The following is a 24,437-nucleotide window of genomic DNA, read 5'->3' on the forward strand; positions in this document are numbered from 1 at the left end:
AAAAGCCCATCGGGTCTCCCACATTCCCCAGCCTTCCTTGGAGAGGACAGCTGCTCCCTGCTTGAATCAATCAACTTCCATGCCGTGAAGGCACTTTGTGCACACACTGTCAGCTAACCTGTAGTTTGCCTGAAGCACAGAGGGTTGTTCAAGTCTGGACAGCCACCCCACGGGATTTCCTTCGTGCTTTGGTCACCATCATTCTTTGACTCAGCCTTCCAGCTCTCCGCCAGCTTCCCCAGAGCCCTTCAGCAGTCGCCCTGCAACCAGATCTTTTCTCCTTCTTGCACTAGAAAGGTGCTTGCTGGTCTCCAACAGGAGGGAAATCCTTTCGGATGGCTGACATTTCGTAGGCCCCTTGTTACCCTCCCGCAGAGCAACGCATCATCTGTGCGCTCCAAAGGGCATCTGGCAGGACTCAAGCCCTCAGTAACAGGTACTGCTCTGACTCTCCTGAACTCTGTGGAGTAAATTCCTTAGCAAGTGTTTGCAATCTCTGCTGAAACATTAAAATCCCTATTCTTGACACAGCTGGTCCGTGAGCCCTGGCCCTACAAAAGGAATCACAGACCTTCCAACCAGCAGACATTCTACAGCATATAGGCCCAATGGAATAAGATTAAGACTATATATGTAAAAATACCATCCATTCAGCGAGCATATCAGCAACATTTGTCCTCAATATTTATTGATGTATATCACTCAATGAAAAGGTATAAAAATCAGCTCTGTGAAGAAACAGAAATCTTCCCGCTTCATAAGTCTTCTCTGTTATATATGTATTTTCACAAACTTTTGGTAAACTTTTACTGTGGAAATAGTGTAGTCGAAATATTTGTAAAGGCATCTCAAACAGGATCTCTGTTATATTCAGCAGAATACAAGTTCATACAGTCTTACAGATGCAGTGCTAACTGCTCTTTGTCAACCCCATTCAGCACTGGGGCCCGAGAACACAGCAAAACAACCCTGTGTTGGTTTTGTGACAATCATGTATGAATGATTGTATTCTTCAAAAATCTTCCAAAACCCCAAACCTTGGTACAAATATTGAAATGGCACAATAAACATATACCTATTTAGAAACAAAGTTTAACAGTCTTTTCCATTATTTGGTATTAGATCTTTGAAAGACTAGAATTTTGGAAGTAACATTTTTCTGCAACTTCTTCAAAGAAGAAATGTGAAATGTTCCTGACCATTAAGAGAAGATTTATTTTTTTGCTTTCACTTTCCTTCTTGCATCCTTATGCTTCTTCCGGCATTCCTGAAAATATTAAAATTTTAAGATAATGTTTTAAGAAGTTTCTATATATTTGTCTCAAACACTTTTTGACATGCAGTAAATCAACTAGTCCTGTACAATACAGAGATTCAGTAATGACATGATATTACACATCTCTGTACTAAATATTCATAGTACCCTGGCAATTACAGTTTCAAACCCTTCTGAAGGTCCTGAATTAATTTTTAATGCAAATTATGCAAATAAGCTGCCACGTTCCCTCCCCATGCTAAATTTCAGCCGCAATTACCAAGTGACAGATGTTAAAAACACTCACCTCAAGCAATAATCTACGTCTATCTTCCCAACCATCTTTTTCTTCGCTGAGGTCTGCTGATCTACAAAATAACTTTGGCCCCTCTGCAGAAGACAAATTAATATAGTTAAACCCTTCTGAATATAGTGTTAGTAAATCTCATGAGCAACACAGCAATAAAGTCAGAAGGCCTACTCTTGATATTTCTTACCTGCTCCTAAAACACGGTTGGCTCAAACACGTGTTATGTATTACATCCTTGCATACTAAGAATGGAATGCAGCAGCAGTTTTCTGTAATATGCTGAGATATAACTTGCAGTGAAACAGCATTTGTTTCATTAAAGGCTCAGCACCATTATGCCACATCTCCCAAGAAAATCTATGCCTGTTAAGAACTCAGAGCTCAATTTTAAACAGGCACTGTAAATCAATTAACACAGTAATTAACACAGTAACTTTTACACATACATTTAATTATAGATATCTAACATGTCTCAGGAAACAAACATTATTTAAGGCTGTCCTGATACTTTATTGTATAAGTATCAAAATAAATTGTTTTGGTGGCCTGCGGGTTGGTTGGGTTTTTTTTGGTGAGTTTGTTTGTTTGTTTATAACTGTGAAATTAGTTATATTCACAACAAAACAACTCACGTTATTTAGGATTAAGAACCATGTGGGCATGTGGCTGATGAGAATATTCAGTATTCTTAATGATAACACCAGAAACACAGAAAAAGTTAATGATCATATATAGGCTTGAAAGGATCTAAAATGTCTAGATAACTTGTCAAGGGATTTTTTTGGTTTTGTAAGGCCTTAAAGACCAGCCACTTATTAGGCAGTTAGCTGAAAACAGGAAAGCGAGGCAGCTATTCAGCATTTATTTTACAGGACTTTCTCATGGGATGCGCTACCACAATTTATACCACAAGTAATGATGGAAATTTGCAATTTTATTTTTTCTTAAAACTCTCATCTGTATTTTAACTACAAAACATTAATAACTAGGCAGTATTTTTTTCTCATTGAATTTCAGTAGGAGTTAAAAAAAAAAAAAGGGGGGAATAAGTTCTGTTATACCTCTTAGTCGTTCATCATCTTTGGAGAAAAAGAAAAATCTAGCACTTCCTGTCTGTGGTAAAGAGAAAAACCTAGACAAACACAAAGGAATTTAGCATCATAAAAGTTGCCGTCAAATTCCATTAACACAACTTAAAGCTGCAATGCTTCAGAGAAATAGTATGCATTGAAGAACATTACTCCATAATAACCAAATATAGCCTTCTATAAAAAATACATTTTATAAGAAAACTTAATACATATTTGACTTTTGGCCAAACCCACTACCCAGTTTTCTCATCCACTGAATTAGAAACTCAGCTTTTACATTCAATTTCAAACCAAGTGTGGTATTGAAATTTTTGACCGTTTCATTCTGTGCAGCAAGGAATGGTTTCCTAGGACTTCCACTGTTCAGAGATGTGGAATGAAGATGTAAGTTTCCCATGACCTGAGTGCTACTATTAGTATTCTCATAGCATCAAACTACGACAGCCAAGTAGACAAGAAATACAAATATAACTTGCATTTCTTTGTTCCTTTCACTTTCGGATGTCTCTGGTTCATCATCACCCTCAGAACTGCTGTCTTGGAAACGTGGGTCTTCTTGCCATGTGACTTTTACAGGTTTTATTGTTTCAACTATGTAGGGCTCTGCAATAATATCACAATTTAAATAAAATCAAGATTATTCCCCTACTTGCCAGTAAAAATTTCTATTTCAAATTGAAATACTTAAATTGAAAAAGACAGATTTAAGGACAGAAACCATCCCTCCCAGGTTTTCTATCACCCGCTGGGCAGGTATGAATTTAGTTTGCTTTCTCATATGTCATAAATTCACCCTCAAAATTCACAACTAGTATCACTACAGCATAGGGGAAAAGTGCGGGAGTCCTTCTGAAGCTTGTTGTTACGGCCCAGGGCTCTATCAAGTCACTCCAACCTAACAATCATTATCAATTGAATTGGGAGTAATTGTACCTATTCGTATTTTTAGTTTGAAGAAGTTGGAATAAAAGCTTTCTTTTGTTATGAACTACCCTTAGTAAGTTTGTTTGCAAAGAAACTCATAATGCCTTAGCTTATTCCATTGGTGTGTTCAAGCTATGCTATTTTCACGTATGGATTCCTCCCTGTAGCATACACAGCCAGTTGCCAGAAACCCACTTGAGCCCTTACTACTTCCTCTCGTCAAAAGGACTGAGGTTACAAATCTATGGTACCCTTTTCTTTTAATGTACAAGCACAGTACTTACCTGGATGACCGGAACAGAGAAGACAGCTCCTGTGCTACCTCTCTCTGGTAATATAAAACAGTTTCCAAACCCCACAGTAACTTGACTATGAAACACATTATGCAACAGAAAGATCAGAAAATTCTACTTTGGAAAAAGTCAGCATTTGCAAGTTTAAATTGTCCACAAAACATCTATAGTTTGTGCTCAGAACGCCCCCTGCAAGACTATCCATATGTTCTCCCCTTGTGCTTTCCATATGACACACTCAATCTTAAGACAGGTTAAATAAAAGCAAAAACAATCACAATCATCTAAGCAACTGAGGAATGTGCAATGGAGAGAGACTTACCTTTGTGTCAACACAGTAGCTAGCACAGTGGCCCTGTTACCACCAAATAGGATTCTTATGCAACAGAAATCAGTAATTATTTTTAACAGCAAAGGTAAGACACAGTGCTCAAGCATGGTTCTCAATGCTAAGAACTTTGTGAACTCTGAACTACATCTCTGCTCAGATATTTTCCACTTTGTTCTAGAGATCTTTCATATTCTGAAATCCATATTACGGCATTCAGATGACACTGAATAATTTCCGAAGTTAGTAGAAATGTGGGGGTTTGTTGGTTTATTTTTGTTTTTTGTTTTGATTTCCATTAACTTCACACAGGTTTCTTTCCTACATTAGTACTTATTAAGTGACTTGATTTCAGATTTTTTAATCTTGATTTCATAACATTTTATCTTCAGTTAGGACACACCAATAATCACATGCCATTCAATTTCAATTTTCTACAGGTACAATAAAATTAAGTACATAATAAAAGGTTCTTGTATTTTGGGGCCAACTAAGATTTTCTTTTGCTCATACTACTACCTTAATTAACACGTTTTATTTAAAATCTTATTGGTTTATATGAAACCTGATTTGACTTGTATATCATCTTTTTTCCTGTTAATTTGAGACATTTAGTGGATGACAAGTTTTTCCATCACTGTTCAGAAAAAAAAAGAACAAAACCAAAACAAGTAATAGTTCCTGCTCAAAACATCCCTTTCGAGATTCCTGTGACTAAACCACAACAATCTTGGCAAGTATAAGAGAAGATCATAATGGTTTTGCATAATTAGTGACTTTTGCTTCTAAAAATTCCCTGGATTCTGAATTTCTATACACTGTATTACTCTACAGTGCCTGACATAAAGAAGCTACTCATTAGAAACTGTACTATATATGTTCTGCTGTTACCTTCTTTTACGCCTGACTCCTCCATGTCTCCAAAGAAGGAAAACGTGAAACCACTAGACTGCTGAGCTACGTCACTCTCAACATTAGATCCCAAATGGTCAAGTGGGGTAGAATCCTCTGCATCATTTTTGTCCCAGGGTATATCTTCATTTTTTTCTGATTTGCTCTTTGAAGATCCAAACAACTCTTTTAAATCCACAGCAATATCGTAATACATTTCTTGAGACACTTCAGGCAGTTTCTCACTCTCTTCCCTCTTCTTACTTTTAGCTTTACTGAAATGACATGATAGCAACATAGCACATATTTTTCAAAAAAAGGTTCCCCAAGAGGCAAACTTGCTATTAACATCGTCCTAAACTTATCCAAGCACATTAATGAATAGTCAATTTGTAAGGTTTGGGGTTTTTGGGTGGTTCCCCCCACCCAGGATACAGATATTTCCTATTGCCAGAAACAAGTTTATAGGGCACCATGACTATCCCTTTTGGTTCAGACTTCTGACCCATCTCAAAAATCTCCTGCAATTTACCCACCCTTTGAGGGGTAAGCAGCAGGAAAACACCTGAGGTTTGACTCTAAAGGCAGGAACAAATTTACTTTATAATTAACAACATCATGACTTTTCACTTACTATGTGACAGCATATAAATTAAGATATTTAAGTCCGATTTCTTTTCTGGCAAAAGAAATGTTAAGAGGTTTTTTTTCCTTACAGATTTGCAAATCTTAAAGTTTATGATTTGAAGCAAAGGGATAGCCTGAAGGCAAGAAAGGAAGACAGAAAATGGCATGCAGAGAATAGACTGACTAGAAAGGAAAGATGATGTTACATGGTGGTTTTAGTGGTCACAATTCTGATTGTATCTTGATCTTAGCAATAACAGAGAGAACTGAATTAAAAACAGAGCAGTCTGCATAGTTTTAAACTCAGTCTTCTGCTATAGCCACTTCTCCATGGGAAGAAACATCACAATTATAGCTACCAAGCTGTAATATTACCTCTCTTTTTCTGTGGCACTTGGTTTTCTTTCAAAAACTGCATGGTCCTCTCTTGTGGGATCATAGCGGAGGGCATTAATATCTCTATAAAAATAGAAAGGAAAAGAAAAACCGTGAGACATTCCAAATGCTCAACTGAAAGCTACCCTAAACAGCCAGATTCAAATTCACACTGTCTTTACGAAAAAACCTCCAAACCAATCCAAAACCTAACTGGCATTTTAAAAGCGCCTGGTAATCAGTTCTGGGTCAGGAAAAATAATGAACAGAAGTGGCTTTAATCAAATTATAACATTACATACAAAACACAGAACTCCAGTTGTGTGTGTTATACAGAAATTTATACCTGCAACTGTTTACCTTTCGAAGAGCTATATCAATACAGCTATCCGTATTGATACACACATCTCTAACTATTTCTTCTAGTCCCAAACACTGCATAAATTCAAATAGTCCAATGGAAAAAAAACCCCACCACCACCACCTCAGGAAAAAAACACTAACCAAACAAAACCCCATTATGCCCATCCTTCAAAATGTAAACATTTTTGGGGACTTTCAGCTAAAGCAATCTTAAGTTTTGACTGATCCCAATACTAGCGTAGCAAAGCCCATGCTGCCTTACAGCAATGCAAGAAGGTAATCTCTTATTTCCCTTCCTCTCCCTAAATTAATACTTATGGCATAAATTAACTGCTTTTCTTACATACTATATCGTTAACTGGGTGTTAAAAGAAAACCCTCCTAAGATGACCTCTGGGGTTGCACAGATTATTTCCCCCTCTGCTTATTATTTAGAAATACATGAAAATGTGTACAGAAGTTATCAAATTAAATATGCTTGTGCAGCAGTCACAACAGTATTTGGCAGCCAGCAGTCAATTGATGCAACTCCAATAGTGACTGTCAGTAAAAATTTACTAATTGCACACTATTGCATTACCCTTAACACTACTAACTTCCACCAATTCGGTCCACAGACCAACTTCTGTTGAAGTGCATAGTTAAACATTACCATGCTTCCAAGAGTACACTTCCAAACCTTTCTCATGATCCTCCAAAGCATGCCCAACAGCAACATGTAACAAATTCCTAATCTAATGAAGAAATTTCTTAAAAGCAGACATACAGATAAATGAAAAAAAAAAAATCCTCCACTGAAAAAGTTTGATGCTTATCACCTGTAGGCCCGCAAAAACAATAACCTTAACTGCTATGTAAGTCAGTCTAACTTACTGATTACTGCCCAACTCACATGTTCTTTGTTTAGCCACCTTAAGTTTGTCTCCACAGAGAACAGAAATACCTCTCATGTATGAAAGAACTTATTACAAGATTAATTTTCATAACCAACAATCTAATCGTTCAAAATCTACTAGGAGAAACTCAAGCTGGCGTCTGATATTTTTTACTCTAACACTATGATAATCACTAGTATTATCTATTGGGACACTCACGTTGGGAAACTGCATTAAAGACTGACTTCAAATGCACACAACAGAAGGAAATACTTTTCTCAGTCAGCTACGCAGACATTTTAGTTGTGAAACATTGGCAAAAATTAAGCCTTCCTAAAACTCCTCCTTTACTGTTAATGGATGACTCATACTTGAATTTCTTAGCACTTGTGGCTGTTTTAGTTGGCTTAGGGTGTTCCAGGTTGATGTTCAAGAGGCTTCCCAGTATTTGCAGATTTTTCCTTTTCTCTGCAGCAAGCTCTTCTTCCTCCACTGTCTTCAAGACATTTGTCTCTGCTAAAAGAAAAAATAAATACATTATTTTTTTCCTCTGCTATGACCTGAGTAAGCCTGTAATATTTGATATATAACATTACTATAGTAAAGGAGTTCACACATATCAACACATCACTTCCTTTATTTTAAAGCTACTTAGAGGCTTTCTCCCTTGCACTGTAGAAAATCTTTGGATTAGAAATGTCACAGGCACCTTTGTCATGTGAAAATTGTATCAGTTATTTAACCTGTTCCCTGCTTCTATCACATGACTGTGCAACTACTCTGCCACTGATAGATGCTGTACAGAAGATCACATTAGCACAACAAAGGAAGTGGCAGAACTAGGCAAAAATCTAAGGTTCAGAAACAAATAGTGAATTTTGAAAACTTGGTTAACAATTTCAGTTTGGGGGGGGAAAGAAATATTTTAGAATTTTTGCCTTTTTCAGCTTTTCTGCCTTCTGCTATTTAAAAAAAAATAAATTAAAAAGTCTTTCCTTCTAAGGCTGCCAAATCAGCTGTGGACTGCAGGATGACTACAGAACAGTTTAAATGAATGTAGTGGTCAAAAAGTGTATTTTAATAAGTCACCACTTATCCTGTGAACAACATGGATACAGACATTCTGATATCATCCTGTATTAAAAAATATTTTCAAATATCAATTTATCAACCAAGTACATCTCATTCAGCTATTTCATATACTTTTGCAATATACATTTAAGGAAACACAGCTACAAATATATACTATGTAAAGCCACAACACAGTTGGGTTATTTTCTTTAAGGAATCACCAAAGAAGCGAAAGTAGTCCTTAAGTTGCTTTAAGCATACAAAATTAAGGCTTCATGATATAGCTCTGTTATCATTAACCAGGAAACATGAGCAAGTTTACCTTCTTCTTCACTCTCACTTTCAAGGAATCGAGCATCCATGCGAAATCTTTCATCTGTGCCAAATCGTGACTGCAATTTCAAGAGCTGAACAAAAGGAAATAAATCCTATTAAGTACTGGAGGAGAAAATCAACATTCGGTAACTTTATTTTACTATAATTATGGCAACATACTAATAACTAAGGATGACAACATCAAAGAAACTCCTCCCACTATCCAACACACATTATTTCCTCCATGGCTACTGTTTCTTCTACGTACGAGTATTCTGTTACAAGTTTGTCAAAATCATATTCAGCAAGTATGTAAACCTCCATACTATGTTATTCTGAAGTGGCATTATGGAGACTTTGAAGAAAACTGAATTACAGTAATGGGTTCTACTCACTTTTTCACCAGCTTTGCCTTCAAACTGGGGCTTAATTTTGAATCTCTCATCATCTGTATCATCTTGCTCATCCTCGCTGCTTTCAAACAGTCTGCCTGAAGTTTTAGGAGCAGGTTCATCCTTCATTAAACAAAAAGAAAATATAGAAAGGCAGCCATTTACATAAATTTGAGAAAATAAATCAGCATCAATTTTGTTCATGTGCTTTTTGGCTTATTTGAAAAAGTGTATTGCTGCTAGAACAACCAGCTCACTTATTGAATCATGCACTTCAAATCTTGTATACACATCCTGTGCAATTGTTTCACTCTTACGAGTACTAAATTTTAGCACAGGCAAAATATCCATTTGAAGGGTAACTCAAGTTTTACAATATGCGATAGGTATAAAAATCCAACTTTCTGATTATGTCAATGAAGATAAATTTGAAAGTATCAACATCTAATTATAACCTTTTTGAATAAGCCTCACATATGGTATAAACTAGGACACAGTTTAAGCCTGTTGATAAACATAAATGATTACAAAAGGTAAGCACCCCGTAGTTTCAAAACAATTTCCATAGCACTAGAAGTTCTAAAGAAAAGGAAAAATACAGGGCAAGGATTTCAAATACAATTATAACCCTAAGAGATATATATGTTAAAAAAGTGCTAAACACGAGGAAAACTGAGAAAAGAAGGTTTTAATTAAATAGTGAAAATGGTTGTAATATTAGTATGTTTATGAAGAAAAAGCCCAACAAAAGCAAACCCAATGATTTAAAGCTTTGGCAGAGATGTGACTAAAACCACGATGATACAGAAAGTTCTATTCCAGAAAAAAAGTACTTAATTGGGCTGAAAGTATGGTGGTAAAATCCTGAGGAGTCTCCTAAACAAGGTCTCAGTTAGGTGAGGCGTAAAGAGGAAGTCACACTTCTCTGGACCCTAACATCACTTTAAAAACGAGACACTACAGTAATACAGATTCTTTGTCCACGGGGTTGAAAGAGCAGAGTCCTTCTATACTACTCAAGCCACATCTCCTCCCTTTCCATTGACTAAAAGCAGCAAAATTTCAAAACTGATTATGCATAAGCCCTATAATGTAACATTCTTTTTCTTCTAATCGAAGTTAGAATATCTTTTCTACAGGTCTCAATCTCCTTACAAATTCTCTAAGACCTCCAGCTGTATCAGATGCGTGGTTAAGTTCTTGGAAACCTGTTCCATATTAGCAAAAAAAGAATCATTTATTCATTCAGTTCAAACTTTACCAACTTTTTTCTGTCACTTCACTATGAAAAATAGTCTTCAGAATAAAAGGCATAATCATATTCATATGGAATTACCTTATAGAATACTGGACTTTTTCTTAATAACACTTACTTCTTCATGCATATTTCCCAAACTCACCTCTTTCTTCAACATCTCATCTGCTTCAGGTTCACTTTCCACATCTGAATTGAATATGATGTGTTTATGCTTGCCTGCTGGCTGGCTATCCTATGTAAGAGTGAAACCGTCAAGTCAAACACATCATATACTTGCTATAGTCACAAGTAAGTATCTAAACAACATTTCCAGGACATGAAAGGAAGACTCTACTGTTCCTCTTTCAAGTCCAGAGACATTCCAGGAATTAGATATCCACCATTTTACATACACTCAAAAGAAAACTGGCAATGTAATCAGAAATTCCAATATCCGATTTTAAAATATCTTACACCACACCTATTCATTTCCCTTCTTTTACTGCATACTATTCAGATAGAAGTTGCATGTGTAATTACCAGATTTGAAAGAGCTCCCTGAATGAGTTTCTTCTGTAAATCTCGTACTTTCTGCCTCTCATCTAGAGCTGCCAGCCTCCTCTGGTTATCCTGCAACCGTTTCTTTTTTATACTAGGTTCCTTGGAAGCGGTACCATGAAGACAAAGCTCCTTATTTTCCAGAAGGCTCGTCATTCCATTCTCACATTTATTAGCTTCACATTGCAGATTTGGATTGCTTACATCCCTCTTCAAGTTTTTTGAACAGAGTTTTGGGCTTTTCAATTGTTGTTTAGCACGTTTCTGTGACACTGCAGCATTACTATCCATGTCACTGCTCTCATCTTCACTCTGAGCAGCAGTAGCAGCAGCAGAATCTCCATACTCTGAATTTTGGTCATCTTGTAAAGAACTCGCATCTTTCTTCTTTCCTGGTAAATGTGGCCTGGAAACAGGCTGATCGCCCTCATCTGCTAAGGAGGCGGCACCTGACTGTTCACAATGCCTATTTTGCCTCTTTTTACTGCCGACCTCAAGCAAATTCAACGGATGATTCTTAGACTGTCTTTTAGATGACTCCTCCCCACAATAAGAAATACGAGCTTCAAGACTTAAACTTTCTACAGACCTCTTCTTTAAACCAATACTGTCCTCAGTTAACTCTTTTTCACAAAGGGACCCCATTCCTCTGAAGGGCTGGTATTTCAAACATGAATTATTTTGTCCCTTGGAACTTTCTTCATCAGCATCCTTCTCCCCTGCTAAAATTGCAGCAACTACATCTTCAGGACAGATACTTTTTTTTTTAACTGCAGGGCAAGATTTAGGAACTTTTGGTTTATTTACAATGTCACCTTTAGGATTTTCTTCAACACTGCAATGACTAGAACCCTGTGTACTATCCAATTCTTCTGCGGGTGTCCCAGTGTTTTCAGTAGCTAATGCTTTTAAGTCATCTAATGTAAGATCTAAGCGGTAACAGTTTTGCATCATGGATTCATAATCAGAACTGCTTTCAGACTCCCCTCTCTCTGGCTCCGAATAAGAGCTTTCACTATCACTTGTCTTTGTTGTAGTGTTAGCTGCTGTACTCTGCAAGGCAGCAATTTTACATTTTTTCCTTTTCCCTTTTCTTTCAACATACTCTTTTAAACTGTGCATTTTCAGTGAGAAATCATTTAGCAAATCATGTCTTTCATTCACTAATGTTTCTTTACTTTCCACCTTCCCCTGTTTAGAATCTTCTAAAATTGCAGTTTTCCTTCTACTTAGATCTGGAGTTTTACTTTCGGCAATAATTTCATCTGTATCTGCTGAATCATAACCATTATCGCATTCCATACTCTCTCTATTTTTGTAACTTCCTTTGATAGCTTTCTTCATGCCATCTGGATTGCTTAAGAACCAATGACTATTGTGTTTTAATTCAAAATTATCCCCAACAATTTCCAAGTGGTCATTTGCAGTCCCAACATTTCCAGCTTTCTGTATTTCCACCTCTTTCTTTACCATTGCTCTCATTTCCTCTTCAGAATCAATGTCACTATTAGAAACATGCCTATTTTTTTGAGCTGAAACTCCAGAAACATTGCTTTTATTTGCTAATAAACCTCTCCCTGATATTTTACTATAAAGACTCCTTGATGGAAACAATTCAGACTTCTCATTGGGTTTGGATTTTGATCTTTGATCTAGTTGTGGTGAACCTGTGTTTTTTGAATGTAACTGGCACCCAGAAGAGAGAACTACTGCTCCATTCAGAGCCTCACTGCCCAGTTGCCTCATTTTTTTAGGTGGCTTCTCAGTTACAGGGAACTCTCCTTGCCGCTTCTTGTTTATGCTGTCATCTCTCTCTTCCAAGTGCCAAGTAAGCTCAGAAATAGGAACTACACGTGTCAAGTCCGGCTCCAGCTTTCTAAGGTTATGGCAATATTTTGATGGGTCATATTTCACAATGTTAGTCTGAGTTAAGGAATTAAAACAAGGTGATTCTTTCAGCAAACAGACTTCCAGTCTTCATGAACAGGCTAAATTCCACATGAAAGGACAACAAAGAGTCCTTTTTAATGTTGTGACCATGAGCCTTTAAGCAACTGACTCGCAGTCTACAAAGTTTATTTAAATCACACAAACTTACTGCAAGATTTACTTAAGGGTATTCAGTAAATCAAGTATGACATAGTAGCTAATATTAAGACTTAAAGAAATGTTTGCCCATACAACTGAATAAAGAAGGGAATTGTGCCCATGCCCAACCAATAGAAAAAGGATATTTTATTTTTTTGTTGACTCCTAAGGTGCAGGATAGGCAAGACTCTGCCGAATTTACCAACAACCCATTTCTAAAAGAAAAAGAAAAAAAAAATAATCAGCACTGAATAAAAAGGAATGGGAGTAACTCGGGAATAAAACAAGATGTATATTCTTGGATAACAGAAATACTAATAAAGAACCATTTGTGACTAATTCTTTTGGTTTACTCTCTTAAGTGAGGTGTATTCATACTGTGCAACTTAGCCAGCTTCCTTCTGAAAAAAAAGAAGAAGGCAAAATCAACCAACCAAAACCGCCAAATTTCTACAACCTGCAAACAGAGTGACAATAAAAACTGAATTTCTTTACAAGTACTATCCTTCATGTAATGTTTTTGGTTTATAAATTAACAGTGATAACTATACAGACAAGATTGCTATTATTTTGCCGTTTTCCCCTTTCCCACTAAAGAATTAAAAATGCCCCATAACCCTCCAAAAACATTCTGTGCTTAGTAAATTATTTTGAAAACTTTGTAGTAAATCTAATTTTTGTTGCCTAAATTTGCATGTTCAGTGATTTTATTCCAAGTCTTACTTTTGTAAGCATGTGTAGACCCTGATCCTGAACGTGCTGAAGCACAGAGATTAGTTCCTGACAACCCAGCAACCAAACCCACATATACTCTATAAAAGTAAGACACACATTGTCTTTACATGCTTTTAAGGGTGACACAAAGATATTGCCAACACAAATGAGTAACAAAGCATTTACTAATTTAACACAACAAGAGTGGACAATATGATCAAGATAATTTCCAGTCCTTACAAAGAATGACAGGAGCATTCTATGTGTCTACACATAAGGTATTTCTTCAGACTACTTTTGACAAGTTGGACCGTAACACTTAGTGGAAGTTTCTTTACATGAAGTGTAGAGATTTGACATAAATTTAGAAGTAATAAGCTTGTGCCCAGTTCCAGTTTTTCTTCCGTTTTAATTCTCTATACGTCTACCCCACCATACCTTATGCTCTGGCACCTCTGTACCTGGTACTGCTTTCATGTGAAAGTCTACAACTCCAGCCTTTTTCAGTGATTCTAACAGACACACTTTATCATTTCTCTGTGGCTTTTCTTTCTGCAGATTTGCTTCCTCCCTCTCCATGGCGAGCCTGTACCAAAAAGTACATCATATATGAAAAAACATCTGCCTGCGTACTACCTTACAGCTGGCAGTGCCCCTCTCCCACAGAACAGTAACATTTCACTACTTACGGAACTCACATATCCGCTACTTTTAAGGGAACAATGATGCAAAATATGTTGCAATATCTAATACACATCAACAGTTCACCAATGCCAATAAAAACCAGAAAGGATAAAAGCATAGCAGATGAAAGCTCAAGCATAATATTGAAAAAGGGTAACTTTATCAACAACATACTTTTTTTTTGTTGTTTTAAATCGACTTTTACCTGTGCAAAAAGCTCTCTTTGGCTAACTCAATTTGCAGCATCCCCCCTTTCCACTTGGTTTTATTTAAAACTGACATGCCTGTAAAACAAGAAGATGGGAAATTACTATTTCCTACATTCAAAAAACATACCTTAGACTTAACTATGCCTCCTTCTATGATAGCTTGAAGTTTATTTAGCATGACCTTATACCTCATTACTCACTTGATTCAAGTTTGTATATGAAAGATGTAATATCCAAATCTTAAACAAGGTGGTCTACCTCCAAAATTAACATTCTGACTTCAAAAGACTTGTTCAAGTCTCTATGGTTCAGTTAAAATACAAACCTGAAAATTCAGATACGTGTACCCTGAAGTTTCTATGCTATCAGACAGGCTCATAACATCTCACGTACTTCAAAAAACATAGCTAAGGAGTACTAAAAACCAGAGGGGAAAAAAAAATGTTGTACTTGGAACTTTAGGAAATTAAATATCAGGGGCTGGGTTGGCTTTTAGACACTCTCAAACAGCTTTCCTATTCCTAATGGCAGCATTCCCTAAAATAAAAGGGCATATTACCAATCCCTCTCTTCAGGTGCAAGTATCACCCCCTGCCATTTTGCTGCTACATATTACACAGGTGGTTCTATAACTCTGCAAGTAGTTTTGTAATTCAACTATTTTGGGATTTACAGAACTGCTTTAACAGAAGAATGCTTTATGTAAACTCTCTTTGCTAGGTTTCCTCTCACATCGTCACTTCTAATGTCTTATGGACCTGATGAAAGCAATTGAAGGGCATTTCCTCTATGTTTTCAAAAAAGGGTTTGAACAAACTTGTAAATCACTTATTTCCGTCATGAGGAGTCTTTTTAATCCACTTACATTGACTCACTGAAAACCCCAGTAAAACAACTTCCATAAAACTGCACCTTAAGGAAAATGGAATGAATACGACAACCAAATGAAACAGGATCTACCTTGACCACATCCTGATTTGGCAACACTACATGCGTTACCAGTAACGCAGCTTGGCTCAAACCCATAAATTACTAAGAAAAAAAAAATGTACTTACATTTTTTAAGATCTGCATCAGAAATGCTGACACTGATGTAAGCGAAAGTTTTCATAGGGTTTCCTGATCAACAATAAACGTTCAGTTAATTTCTATGGAATTTCAGTGTTTCCTTTAAAACTGAAAATTAAGCTGTTTCCTGAAAATAAAGCATCTCTGAAGCAAAAACTCCATTTCACACTACAAACTGAAACACAATTCGCTTTTAAAGAATGATGCAAAACTGTTACCTTGATCATCTTTTCTAGTAATAATCTCTGCATCCAGAACACGCCCAAACTTGCCAAACCTTTCTTGCAGTTCAGCCTTGGAAACCGTATGGCTAAGCCCTCCAACATATAAACGTTTTGAAATTTGTTTCTTCTCCATGTTGAGAAGTCAAGCTGCCACACCTGTAAGGCACGCTGTGTCTCTCTGCAAAAAGATAATAACAATTCACTAACACATTGTAGAGATTAATACAATTGTAATACCAAACTATGGAAGAAACTATTCCGTCAGAAGTCCTCCATAAAAACCTCACGAGAAGAGTGTTTCTTCGCTTTGTACTAGGTAGCACGCGCTGCTTCAGTCCAGTGTCAGCAAACACTGCACCGCTATCAGTAACCAGGCTCTAGGTGCTGGGCCTTTTTTTAAAACCCTGACGCAAATGCGACAACAAGCGTAAAAGCTCTTAGCAAAATAACCCTTTTGAGGGCTTTCTAAGCGGGGAGCAAGGCCGCGAGCGAAGCGGGGGAGGAGGGATGAGCCGGACCGGCCGACAAGCCCCCGGGAATCGCTCCCCTGCGAGGCCGCTGCCCCTCTCCCTCACCGCCGCCATGTGCGAGCCCCCGCAGCGCAACTCAACTCACCTTCCCCCCCGCATCCCTTCCTGGCGCTCACCCGGAAAAGAGGGTTCCGCCTCCTGGGGCCGCAGGATTCTGATGGCCGCCTTCTCTCTTTCGGGGCCGTGTTTCCAGCCGGTCAAGTCCGACGGGAGCACGTGGGCTGGGTCTTGTGGCTGCGGAGGATTTGGGCGGAACTAACCAGGGAGAAAGGTAGGGGGATTTTCCGCCAAAAAAAAAGAAAAAGCAAAAAGCGGGAAATAGCTGATGAAGTAACGCTTTGGCCATCCACCTCGAATAACGACCTCGGAACCGCCCTTCAAGCTGCTCTGTTGTTTCGCGAGGGTGCAATGAAGGAGCGGCTGGCACCCCCTGTTCGGGCAGCAGCTGTGGTAGCGCCCAGGCCCGCAGCGGGCTGCTTGGGCGCGCAGTTCGAAGGAGCGAGCGCGCGCTGCTTCCCTCAGCTTCGCTCTTCGCTCTTCAGCGCCGGCCCTCGGCGTGGCTGGGCGGCTCTCCCCCCTCCCCCGCCTCCGCGGGCGGCTCTCCCCCCTCCCGTGCCCCCCGCGGGCTGGCGCGGTGCTGCGGCACCTGTGCGCCTCAGCTGCGGCTTCCCTGAGGGGCGGCCGTTATCCTACTGCCTTGTGAGCCCCGCAGGCTGGAAGCGAAGTTCTACACTAACCCCTGAATGCTTTTCTCAGCATTTCTTGGGGCAGCATAAAAGCAAATGCTTAGGGGTGTATACGGGCAGGTACGTAAAAATGTGAAATATTTACCGTTAATGCACAAATATATATGTGTGTATGTACGTTTAGGGTGAGGAGAAATGATTGATTGTCGTTAAAGTTATGCTTTAATTAATTAAAGTATGTCCGGGTATTTTTTTCTGGAGATAATGCTATTTGAACTCATAACTAGTCTTTGAGTCTTCTGCAGTCCAGTAAAATCACCTAAGTTAGAACAGTTGCAAACAGTGCGTGTGTCCTGCCGAGCTCGGCACGGCCCGTGGTGGGAGAGGGCCTGGGGCACTGCTGGCTGGGAGCAGTTTTCTTTTTGCCAACGTGCTTTTTATTAGGAACAAAACTTTCTTCAATGTATCCGGTTTTAATACATCCCATTAGGCTTTTTTTTTGGAGAGTTGGAGAACTTTTTTTTTTTTTTTCTTGTCCCTGCTGATCTTGTTTGTGGTCATATGTTGTGTAAAGTCTCTTTAAAATTCTAGAAGCAGTCGCACCTAGGCACAATTTCAGTCGTTCTTTAATTGTGTATGCATCCTTTATTCACTGAATAAGTTTTAATGGAAAACATGTTTTGAGTGTCCATTTGCTTATATCTGTTATTTTGATGTTGCTTCCTATGACATAAACTAACAAAATCCTATTTCCCCCTTATACCTTTTTATTGAACCATGTTCGTGTGGATCTTGAAAATACAGCAGTTTTTTTTTAAAAACACACATAAAACAAGATAATATATTTTTTCCTGGTTGAAAGTATTGATACATTGGTATTGAGCTGCATAATACTCTCCACAGTCCTTTGAACGTCTCATGTCTAGGTTGTATGTCAGATATTTTTTTTCTTAAAGTTAAGGTTTATTTGAATTATTTGTGAAATGTGGTCATTTCCTTGTGTCTCTTTACTGCTGTAAAGGCAGATTATGCTACTTTTTTTGTAGGAACAGCTGTGCTTCATTTCATCTGGTGTATTGGTCAAAGCTGGATTTGATTTCTGTATCTCATTAGGATTGCTTTTTATCTGCATGACAAGCTGTTCTATTATAGCAAATAGAAGACAGCTGGATGTGCTCCTGGATGAAATCAAGATCAGTTAAAAAGATTTTTAAAGAAAGCCTCTGACTACATTAGATTCCTGGTTTAACGTCTGTATTTGGATGCTATGCAGTGATCTGTGTCTTAAAACTGGTTTAATAATTACATTTTGACTCAATGAATTAAGTCTTTGAGGAACTAATGTAACAATGACATTTTTTTCAAAGTTACCTGATTTGGAGAAAACTCTTCTTTCCTTTTTTAATGTGAAGTCAGAAATTTGTTCTTTGTCACGTTCTTGCTGGTATCTAGTAGCTGCCTGTGTTCACTGGAGGTAGAATCTTTCCTGTTCCTGATGCTTTTAGCAGAGTGAGTTATTGTGTTTCTTAGGAAGCTCTGTTACATTCAGAATTATGGAAAAAGCAGTTTTTCTGCTCTTGTAATGTCTACTTGCAGACCAGTGTCTAAGTGGACTTTCTAGGGTATAAGTAAGAGTTACATTGATGGCAGAGTACTATAGTATTACGAGCAGAGTTTTACTGCAAGCCTAATTCTGTTCTCAAGTTGGTGACAGAACTCCTATCAAATTTGATTGCTGAGGATCGAGGTTTGTATGTTGGTTTGATCCTCCATAGCGAACAGGACTGTTTGACACTCTAGAATTCTTTACAGAGGTGTAAGTTGTTATACTTGTAAAAGCTACCGGGGATATTGCCACAGTCATAAAATATAATAGAATTTGTCTCATTTTAAGTAGAGGGGTAGGAGAAATAATTGCCTAATGTTATATTTGCATTTCTTAATTCTTAAATTAATTCCTTGGATAAAAATAATTTATTCTGATTTTTTTTTTGCCTAAGAAATATACTTACTTTCTCTTATCTAGGAGCATTGATTCTCAGAAATGGACAACAGCATTTTTCAAGTTTATGAAGATGAAATCCAGTCACTGGAAGAAGAAATTGAACTATTGGCTGAAAAGTATGAAGATAGTCAACAAGAATCCACTTTTTTTTCTGATGAGGAGATACTAATGTCAATGTACGCTTTTTTTTTAATATATTGGACTAATAGGGTTTCTCTGGCAAAATTCTTTAGGATAAGCTTTTGCCTCTATGTTAAGACTTTCCTTAGGTGATTTTTACTGTACTGATCTTGTTTAGGATGTGGGCTATATATGGTAAAAGATAACAAATAATAAATAGTTAGTCTCTTTTTTATTGCCTTCTGTTGGTGGTTTGTGTTTTTTAGGGTTTTGTTTGGTTTTAAAAGGCAATGATAGTGGTCAGAGCATGACATCAGGTATGTTAGCTTTGTGGATACCGCAAAGGCCATGTTTTCCATTACACACTGTGAAACAGCTCAGTGCATATATACTTTAAGAAAAAAAAAGACTGGAGACTTGTCAGGTGGGACTAGATACGTGCTAAAGAAATGCCATGTTTAGGGCTTTTTATTTCCATTATTTAACTGCTATTCTATAATAAATGTATACTCCACAGCTAAGTAATTTAGATGAGTAAAGATGTCGCAGTTCGTTGCTTTTATACATTCTTTGAAATGGATACTTGTACCTCAAGGCTTATAATAAAGGCTGTGTCTACCTGGTGGTGCACATGAAGTGTTTATGTAAGTTAGTTTACTGTTCCCAGTAATGTGATATGATTGAAACTGGAAACTGATCTTGACCTGAAAACCATCAGATCACATTACAAATGCCTTTTATTTAATGGTATTGTTGTACTGATGTGACAAAACATGTTCTTATGTCTGGGTCTTCTGATTTTATTTTTTTTTTCTTTTTCAATTCTAGAAGTTCATACCAAACAGAAATTAAGGGACATGAATTTCCTTCAAACCTGAAAGCTGAGCTTGAAACTCTAGAAACAGATCTCTCATTTTTAATGAAATTTACTGGTATTCAGTTCACAAATCATTCCAAGAAAACAGTGGAAAAAAGTAAGCATTTCTCTGCCCTTTGCTGCTACTATGCTGAGCATAATGTGTCAGTTCATTATACTTGCAAATGCATGTTGTAATTCTACTCTCACTGTTATCAGAAAGACAATTATTTTGAAATACAATATAATTTTCTTTATTGACAAAATAGTTCCTGAGTAAATATAGTACTTTGTGTAGTGGGAAAGTGAAAGACTACAAAGTTAGTTGTTTGTGTGGTTTTTTTAACATGTTTAACTTTATGTGATGGATAGTATTAGTTGGTATTTAAATTATGACTAATGCAATAATTAATAGAATTATAATAAAGTATTATGTTAACTTTATTTTATAACAGCTAGAAACAGAACAGTGCAGAAGCACAGATTATCAGGAAATTGCCACTCCCTGTCTTTTCAATTGGACTTCCAGCTTCTTGAAATGCAGGTAAGGATCAATGTTTTTTTCAAAAAACCACAAAAAAACCTGAAACAAAAAAACTTACACCCACCCCCCCACCCCCCCCCAAAGAAACAAACAAAATTTCAAATGGGCAAATATCAATGCTTCCTTTTCCAGCTGAAACCTTCAACTGGTATTTTGTCATTTTGATTGCCTGAGTCCCCTTCATCTAAGCCTCTGTGGGCTGTTTTCACTCTAGAACAGCTGGACCCAACTTGTGAATTCCATGTGCATCCAAGTAAAATAGTTCTGAAGGTCATGTTCAACATTAAGTCATGAAATTATTATCATAAAATCATTTATGTTGGAAAGGACCTTTAAGATCATTGAGTCCAACTGTAAACTTAGGACTACCAAGTCCCTATCGCCCTTTCTTCCTAAGACACCCTGTAGGATGGTCTTGCAGACTAACACTGAAGTAAAGGCCTGAATAGTGCTGGAGTTTCACCAGCTCTGCCAAGTACATGCTGGGGCTTCATCCTGACCCAACACAGCTTTCATCCCACAGCTGTCTCTGATCTCCCCCACATGTTCTGCTATAGTCAGGTGTCTTGTTCTGGAGACTGGAAAATTCCTAACCTTACCTTTCTTGAGGAAACTAAGGAAAATCTAAACCGCTACAGACTTGAACAATTGATTTTGTTTTTTTGCTTGGGTCATATTTCTATTTGCTTGGCTACTGTGACTAGTCAATACGTCACAGGACTGCATGGAACTTACGCTAATGATTATGGACTTTTTGCAAGGAAGCTTTTTCATAAGAACCTATTCTTAGCACAGAATTCACTTAGCAGTGGAAAACAGCTAATACCCCAATTTGTAACAATGTCCCCCAGTTTGTAATATTTTTGACATCAAGAGAATTCCTTCTTAAGAAAACTATTTTCAGCTCAAGCTTTAAAGTGTTTTTCAAATTGAGTATGATTGAACCTGATAGTATTAAAAATTGCCTTTCTGTGTGAAGATGTCTTTCCTAAAGAAAAGCCGTATTATGAATTTCGTAAATGAGGTTATTCTGTCATCTCTTAAATCCATGCATGACTGGTGGTCTTAGCAAGATGATTTTACCGATTGCTTGTATAAAATGCATTTAGCTTTGAGCATGGAAATAGCCTGCATCAATCATGTGACTTAAATTCTTGTTTATTTCTCACCTGTGTGCTCCTGCAGAGTGGTAACATTTTAGTGTCAGTGGAGCTCCGATGAGTAACTGGGTGGTGTTTACTTACAGCTGCAATGGTGCTGCTTAAATCTGTGACACCACTAGATGCCAGCACATGTCTACCTAATTGCTTAAAGCTTGGCCTCATAGGATAGTTTAGGTTGGAAAAGACCATTGAGATCATCAAGGCCGACCGTTAACCCCAGGACTGCCAAGGCCATCGCTAAACCATGTTGCTAAACTCCGCATCTAGACTTTTTTTTTTTTTAACACCTCCGGGGTCGGTGATTCCCTGGGCAGCCTGTTCCAATGCTTGACCACCCTTCTGTGAAGAAATTTTTCCTAACATCCCATCTAAACCTTCCCTGGTGCAACTTCAAGCCGTTTTCTCTTGTCCTGTTGCTTGTTAGCTGGGAGAAGAGACCGACCCCTCACTGCCCACAGCCCCTGTCAGGTCGTTGCAGGGAGCGATAAGGTCCCCCCTGAGCCCCCTCCTCTCCCAGCTGAACACCCCCAGTTCCCTCAGCTGCTCCTCACAGGACTTGTGCCCCAGCCCCTTCCCCAGCTTTGTTGCCCTTGTACTACTTCAGTGCTGATGAAATACACTACAGTAAGTGATATATAGCATACCAAGTGTATATATTAAAAAAAAAAACACTTCAGCTGAAAAAATATTATTTTGACTCAAATTTTTACATGAATTTTAAAAAAAGTACACAGCACCTGTAACATAATTTAATATGCAATGCAAATGATATCTCAATTTACCTGAAGCTAATAAACTTTGAATTGCCAATATTTTATGTATTTGTATGGTTTGGCTTGTCAAAAATGGTAAATTAGTTAAGCAAACACCAATGAGGAGTACAGTTTGTAATTGTGTTATAATATACAGGTTTTTTATTTTTCATGTTACATACGTAAGTCAAGAAGTACATTTACTGTTTCAAACCCAGACTAATTTCTGTTCCTTTGCTCAGTTTTTGTGATTGTATATGAACTTGGATGTTATTAAAGTTTTGCATTTACATAAATGTTAATGTGTTTTGGCTGTTGTACAAATTGTAATGTAATGGTTTGGTTAGAATTGTAAAATACAACCATTGTATGCAGTTCTATGATTTCATTTTGTTAGGGCTGTTTGAATCAAATAGATTTTGAGAGAAATTTATAGTTCAAAAATTCAAACTTAAGGATTGTATTTTTAAGTTACCCAGTTTTGTAACTTTATATGATTAAAACCCCCGATTCTTTCACTTCTGTATAATGAAAAAGCATGCCTCATGGCTAGATTGTTAATAGTTTCGTTGAGACATTTTGCCTGGGTCCAGGTGGCTGCTTCTGTGGTATAAAACTAGTGACTTGTTATCTTGGTTTTATGACGGATTACATGTACTGTGCAGGCCATCTTGCAGTGAAGTCAGAAGGTCCTCTATGGATGCAAGAGTCTGCCTCCATAGTTCTCAGAAAAGTTAAAGACTTCATGCCAGGGTAAGACCTGAAAAGTTAAACTTTTTTTATGCCACTGGCTTCTTGCGTATAAAAATGGAGAAGCCTCTTTTCTAAGATATGGCTAACAGTTGTCTTTAAAATAACCTGTACTGAGATCATCATGGGCAAGGTCATGTAAAATTGCAACTAGTTTCACCCAACTTAAGAGATAGAAGACAAGAAATAAATCAGCTCTTTTTGGGAAATGCGTAGTAGGTAACAAACACGTTGGTATGTGGCAGAAGATACAGTATAATTTTTTCATACCATTAATTCTAGCTGTTTAATCTAGTAGTTGTTACAATGCAGTTAACTCAGCTCCATAATACCTTAAATCAAACCTTTTAATAGACAGTAACAAATTGTTCTTGTAATTATCTCTGATTTGAATTTAAACAAATTGTTAAATGTCATTCATGTTAAAAGCTGTATTCCAGGATACAATTGTACAAAGAAGGGGAGGCAGATCCGAGTTCACTCTGACTAGCTTTGAATGGTTGAGATTGTGTTACTGTAGCATTGGTCACTCAGTGCCTGACATACTCTACATCTTAGCTGGTTCTTCAGGTTTGGCACAGAATCAGATGAGCATATAGTTCATAATTCCAGGCTTGTGCAAGCAAAGAAGCTTCTGTCTGTTCACCACTGTGCACAGGTGGACACTTATGAAGGTCAGAATGTGGGTGAAGAAAACCAGGTTAATGCAAAAGCATTGCTCGACTTGTTTATTTTCCCCCTCTTACTGTCCTTGGGTATTAGGAGGCGACATGTACAGGTGGCTTGAAAATCTGCCAAAACAAGTCTAAGCCTATTGAGAAAGCAGTCATTCAAGTACGAGTTGTTTTCTTCTCAAGGGCTTTCCTTTCAAACCTTTTATTGGACCCCAAGATGGTGTCTTGGCATGTGTTAGTAACTCGCTCACTGGAAAACCAGCTTCTTTGGAAAGTAGCGTCTTAGCTTGTGACTACTAGCAGCTTCTCTACAATTCCATGCATGTGTTGAACGTTTTGCTTTAAATTTTAATTTTTTTCCCTGATGTTACTTAATCCGTTAAACTTTGTAGTGTCTTGGTTTGCTTTTTCCGTCTTTAATGATGGCAGTACATGTGTCCAACCAGAACTAGCGATTGCTGTGAT

The 24,437-nt window shown here is 37.6% G+C and overlaps 2 protein-coding genes across 8 annotated transcripts in view; one reads left to right on the plus strand and one right to left on the minus strand.

The window, feature by feature from the left end:
- Positions 1 to 976: 976 nt before the first annotated feature.
- On the minus strand, positions 977 to 16,652 carry NOL8 (nucleolar protein 8). 5 transcript variants are annotated; one of them, XM_055708216.1, is made up of 17 exons: positions 16,539 to 16,652; positions 15,887 to 16,070; positions 15,657 to 15,719; positions 14,597 to 14,675; positions 14,146 to 14,293; positions 13,138 to 13,208; positions 10,888 to 12,820; positions 10,511 to 10,600; positions 9,114 to 9,233; positions 8,726 to 8,810; positions 7,704 to 7,848; positions 6,095 to 6,178; positions 5,093 to 5,367; positions 3,133 to 3,259; positions 2,627 to 2,697; positions 1,563 to 1,645; positions 977 to 1,267 (listed from the first exon to the last, which is right to left on the minus strand). In XM_055708216.1, the coding sequence occupies exons 2-17, from the start codon at positions 16,023 to 16,025 to the stop codon at positions 1,214 to 1,216; spliced, it is 3,567 nt and encodes a 1,188-aa protein (XP_055564191.1). In that variant the 5' UTR covers positions 16,026 to 16,070; positions 16,539 to 16,652; the 3' UTR covers positions 977 to 1,213. The 5 variants fall into 5 exon arrangements, with proteins under 5 accessions (XP_055564191.1, XP_055564190.1, XP_055564189.1 ...); XM_055708215.1 differs by having other exon boundaries at positions 16,508 to 16,621; XM_055708214.1 differs by lacking the exon at positions 16,539 to 16,652 and adding an exon at positions 16,468 to 16,492.
- CENPP (centromere protein P) overlaps positions 16,555 to 24,437 on the plus strand; it is a 151,619-nt gene continuing 143,736 nt past the window's right edge. Inside the window, exons 1-4 of one of the 3 annotated variants that reach the window (XM_027812953.2) lie at positions 16,555 to 16,693; positions 19,135 to 19,289; positions 20,062 to 20,207; positions 20,545 to 20,633. In XM_027812953.2, coding sequence (XP_027668754.1) covers positions 19,153 to 19,289; positions 20,062 to 20,207; positions 20,545 to 20,633 — 372 coding nt within the window. In that variant the 5' untranslated portion in view covers positions 16,555 to 16,693; positions 19,135 to 19,152. Of the gene's footprint in view, positions 16,694 to 16,781; positions 17,229 to 19,134; positions 19,290 to 20,061; positions 20,208 to 20,544; positions 20,634 to 24,437 lie in introns of those variants that run through there. The other 2 variants (XM_027812952.2, XM_027812954.2) reach the window with 2 other exon arrangements.

The sequence above is a fragment of the Falco cherrug genome, chromosome 4 (assembly GCF_023634085.1).
Source record: "Falco cherrug isolate bFalChe1 chromosome 4, bFalChe1.pri, whole genome shotgun sequence".
NCBI classification, from domain to species: domain Eukaryota; kingdom Metazoa; phylum Chordata; class Aves; order Falconiformes; family Falconidae; genus Falco; species Falco cherrug.

Coding starts and splice junctions, on each gene's coding strand:
- NOL8 (XM_055708216.1), bottom strand. CDS start 16,025: ATGGAGAAGAAACAAATTTCAAAACGTTTATATGTTGGAGGGCTTAGC. Junction 12,821..13,137: donor AGTCAACAAAAAAATAAAAT/ATCCTTTTTCTA, acceptor TCAGACTAACAT/TGTGAAATATGACCCATCAA. Junction 7,849..8,725: donor AAGTGAGAGTGAAGAAGAAG/GTAAACTTGCTC, acceptor TTTTTCTTTTAG/CAGAGACAAATGTCTTGAAG.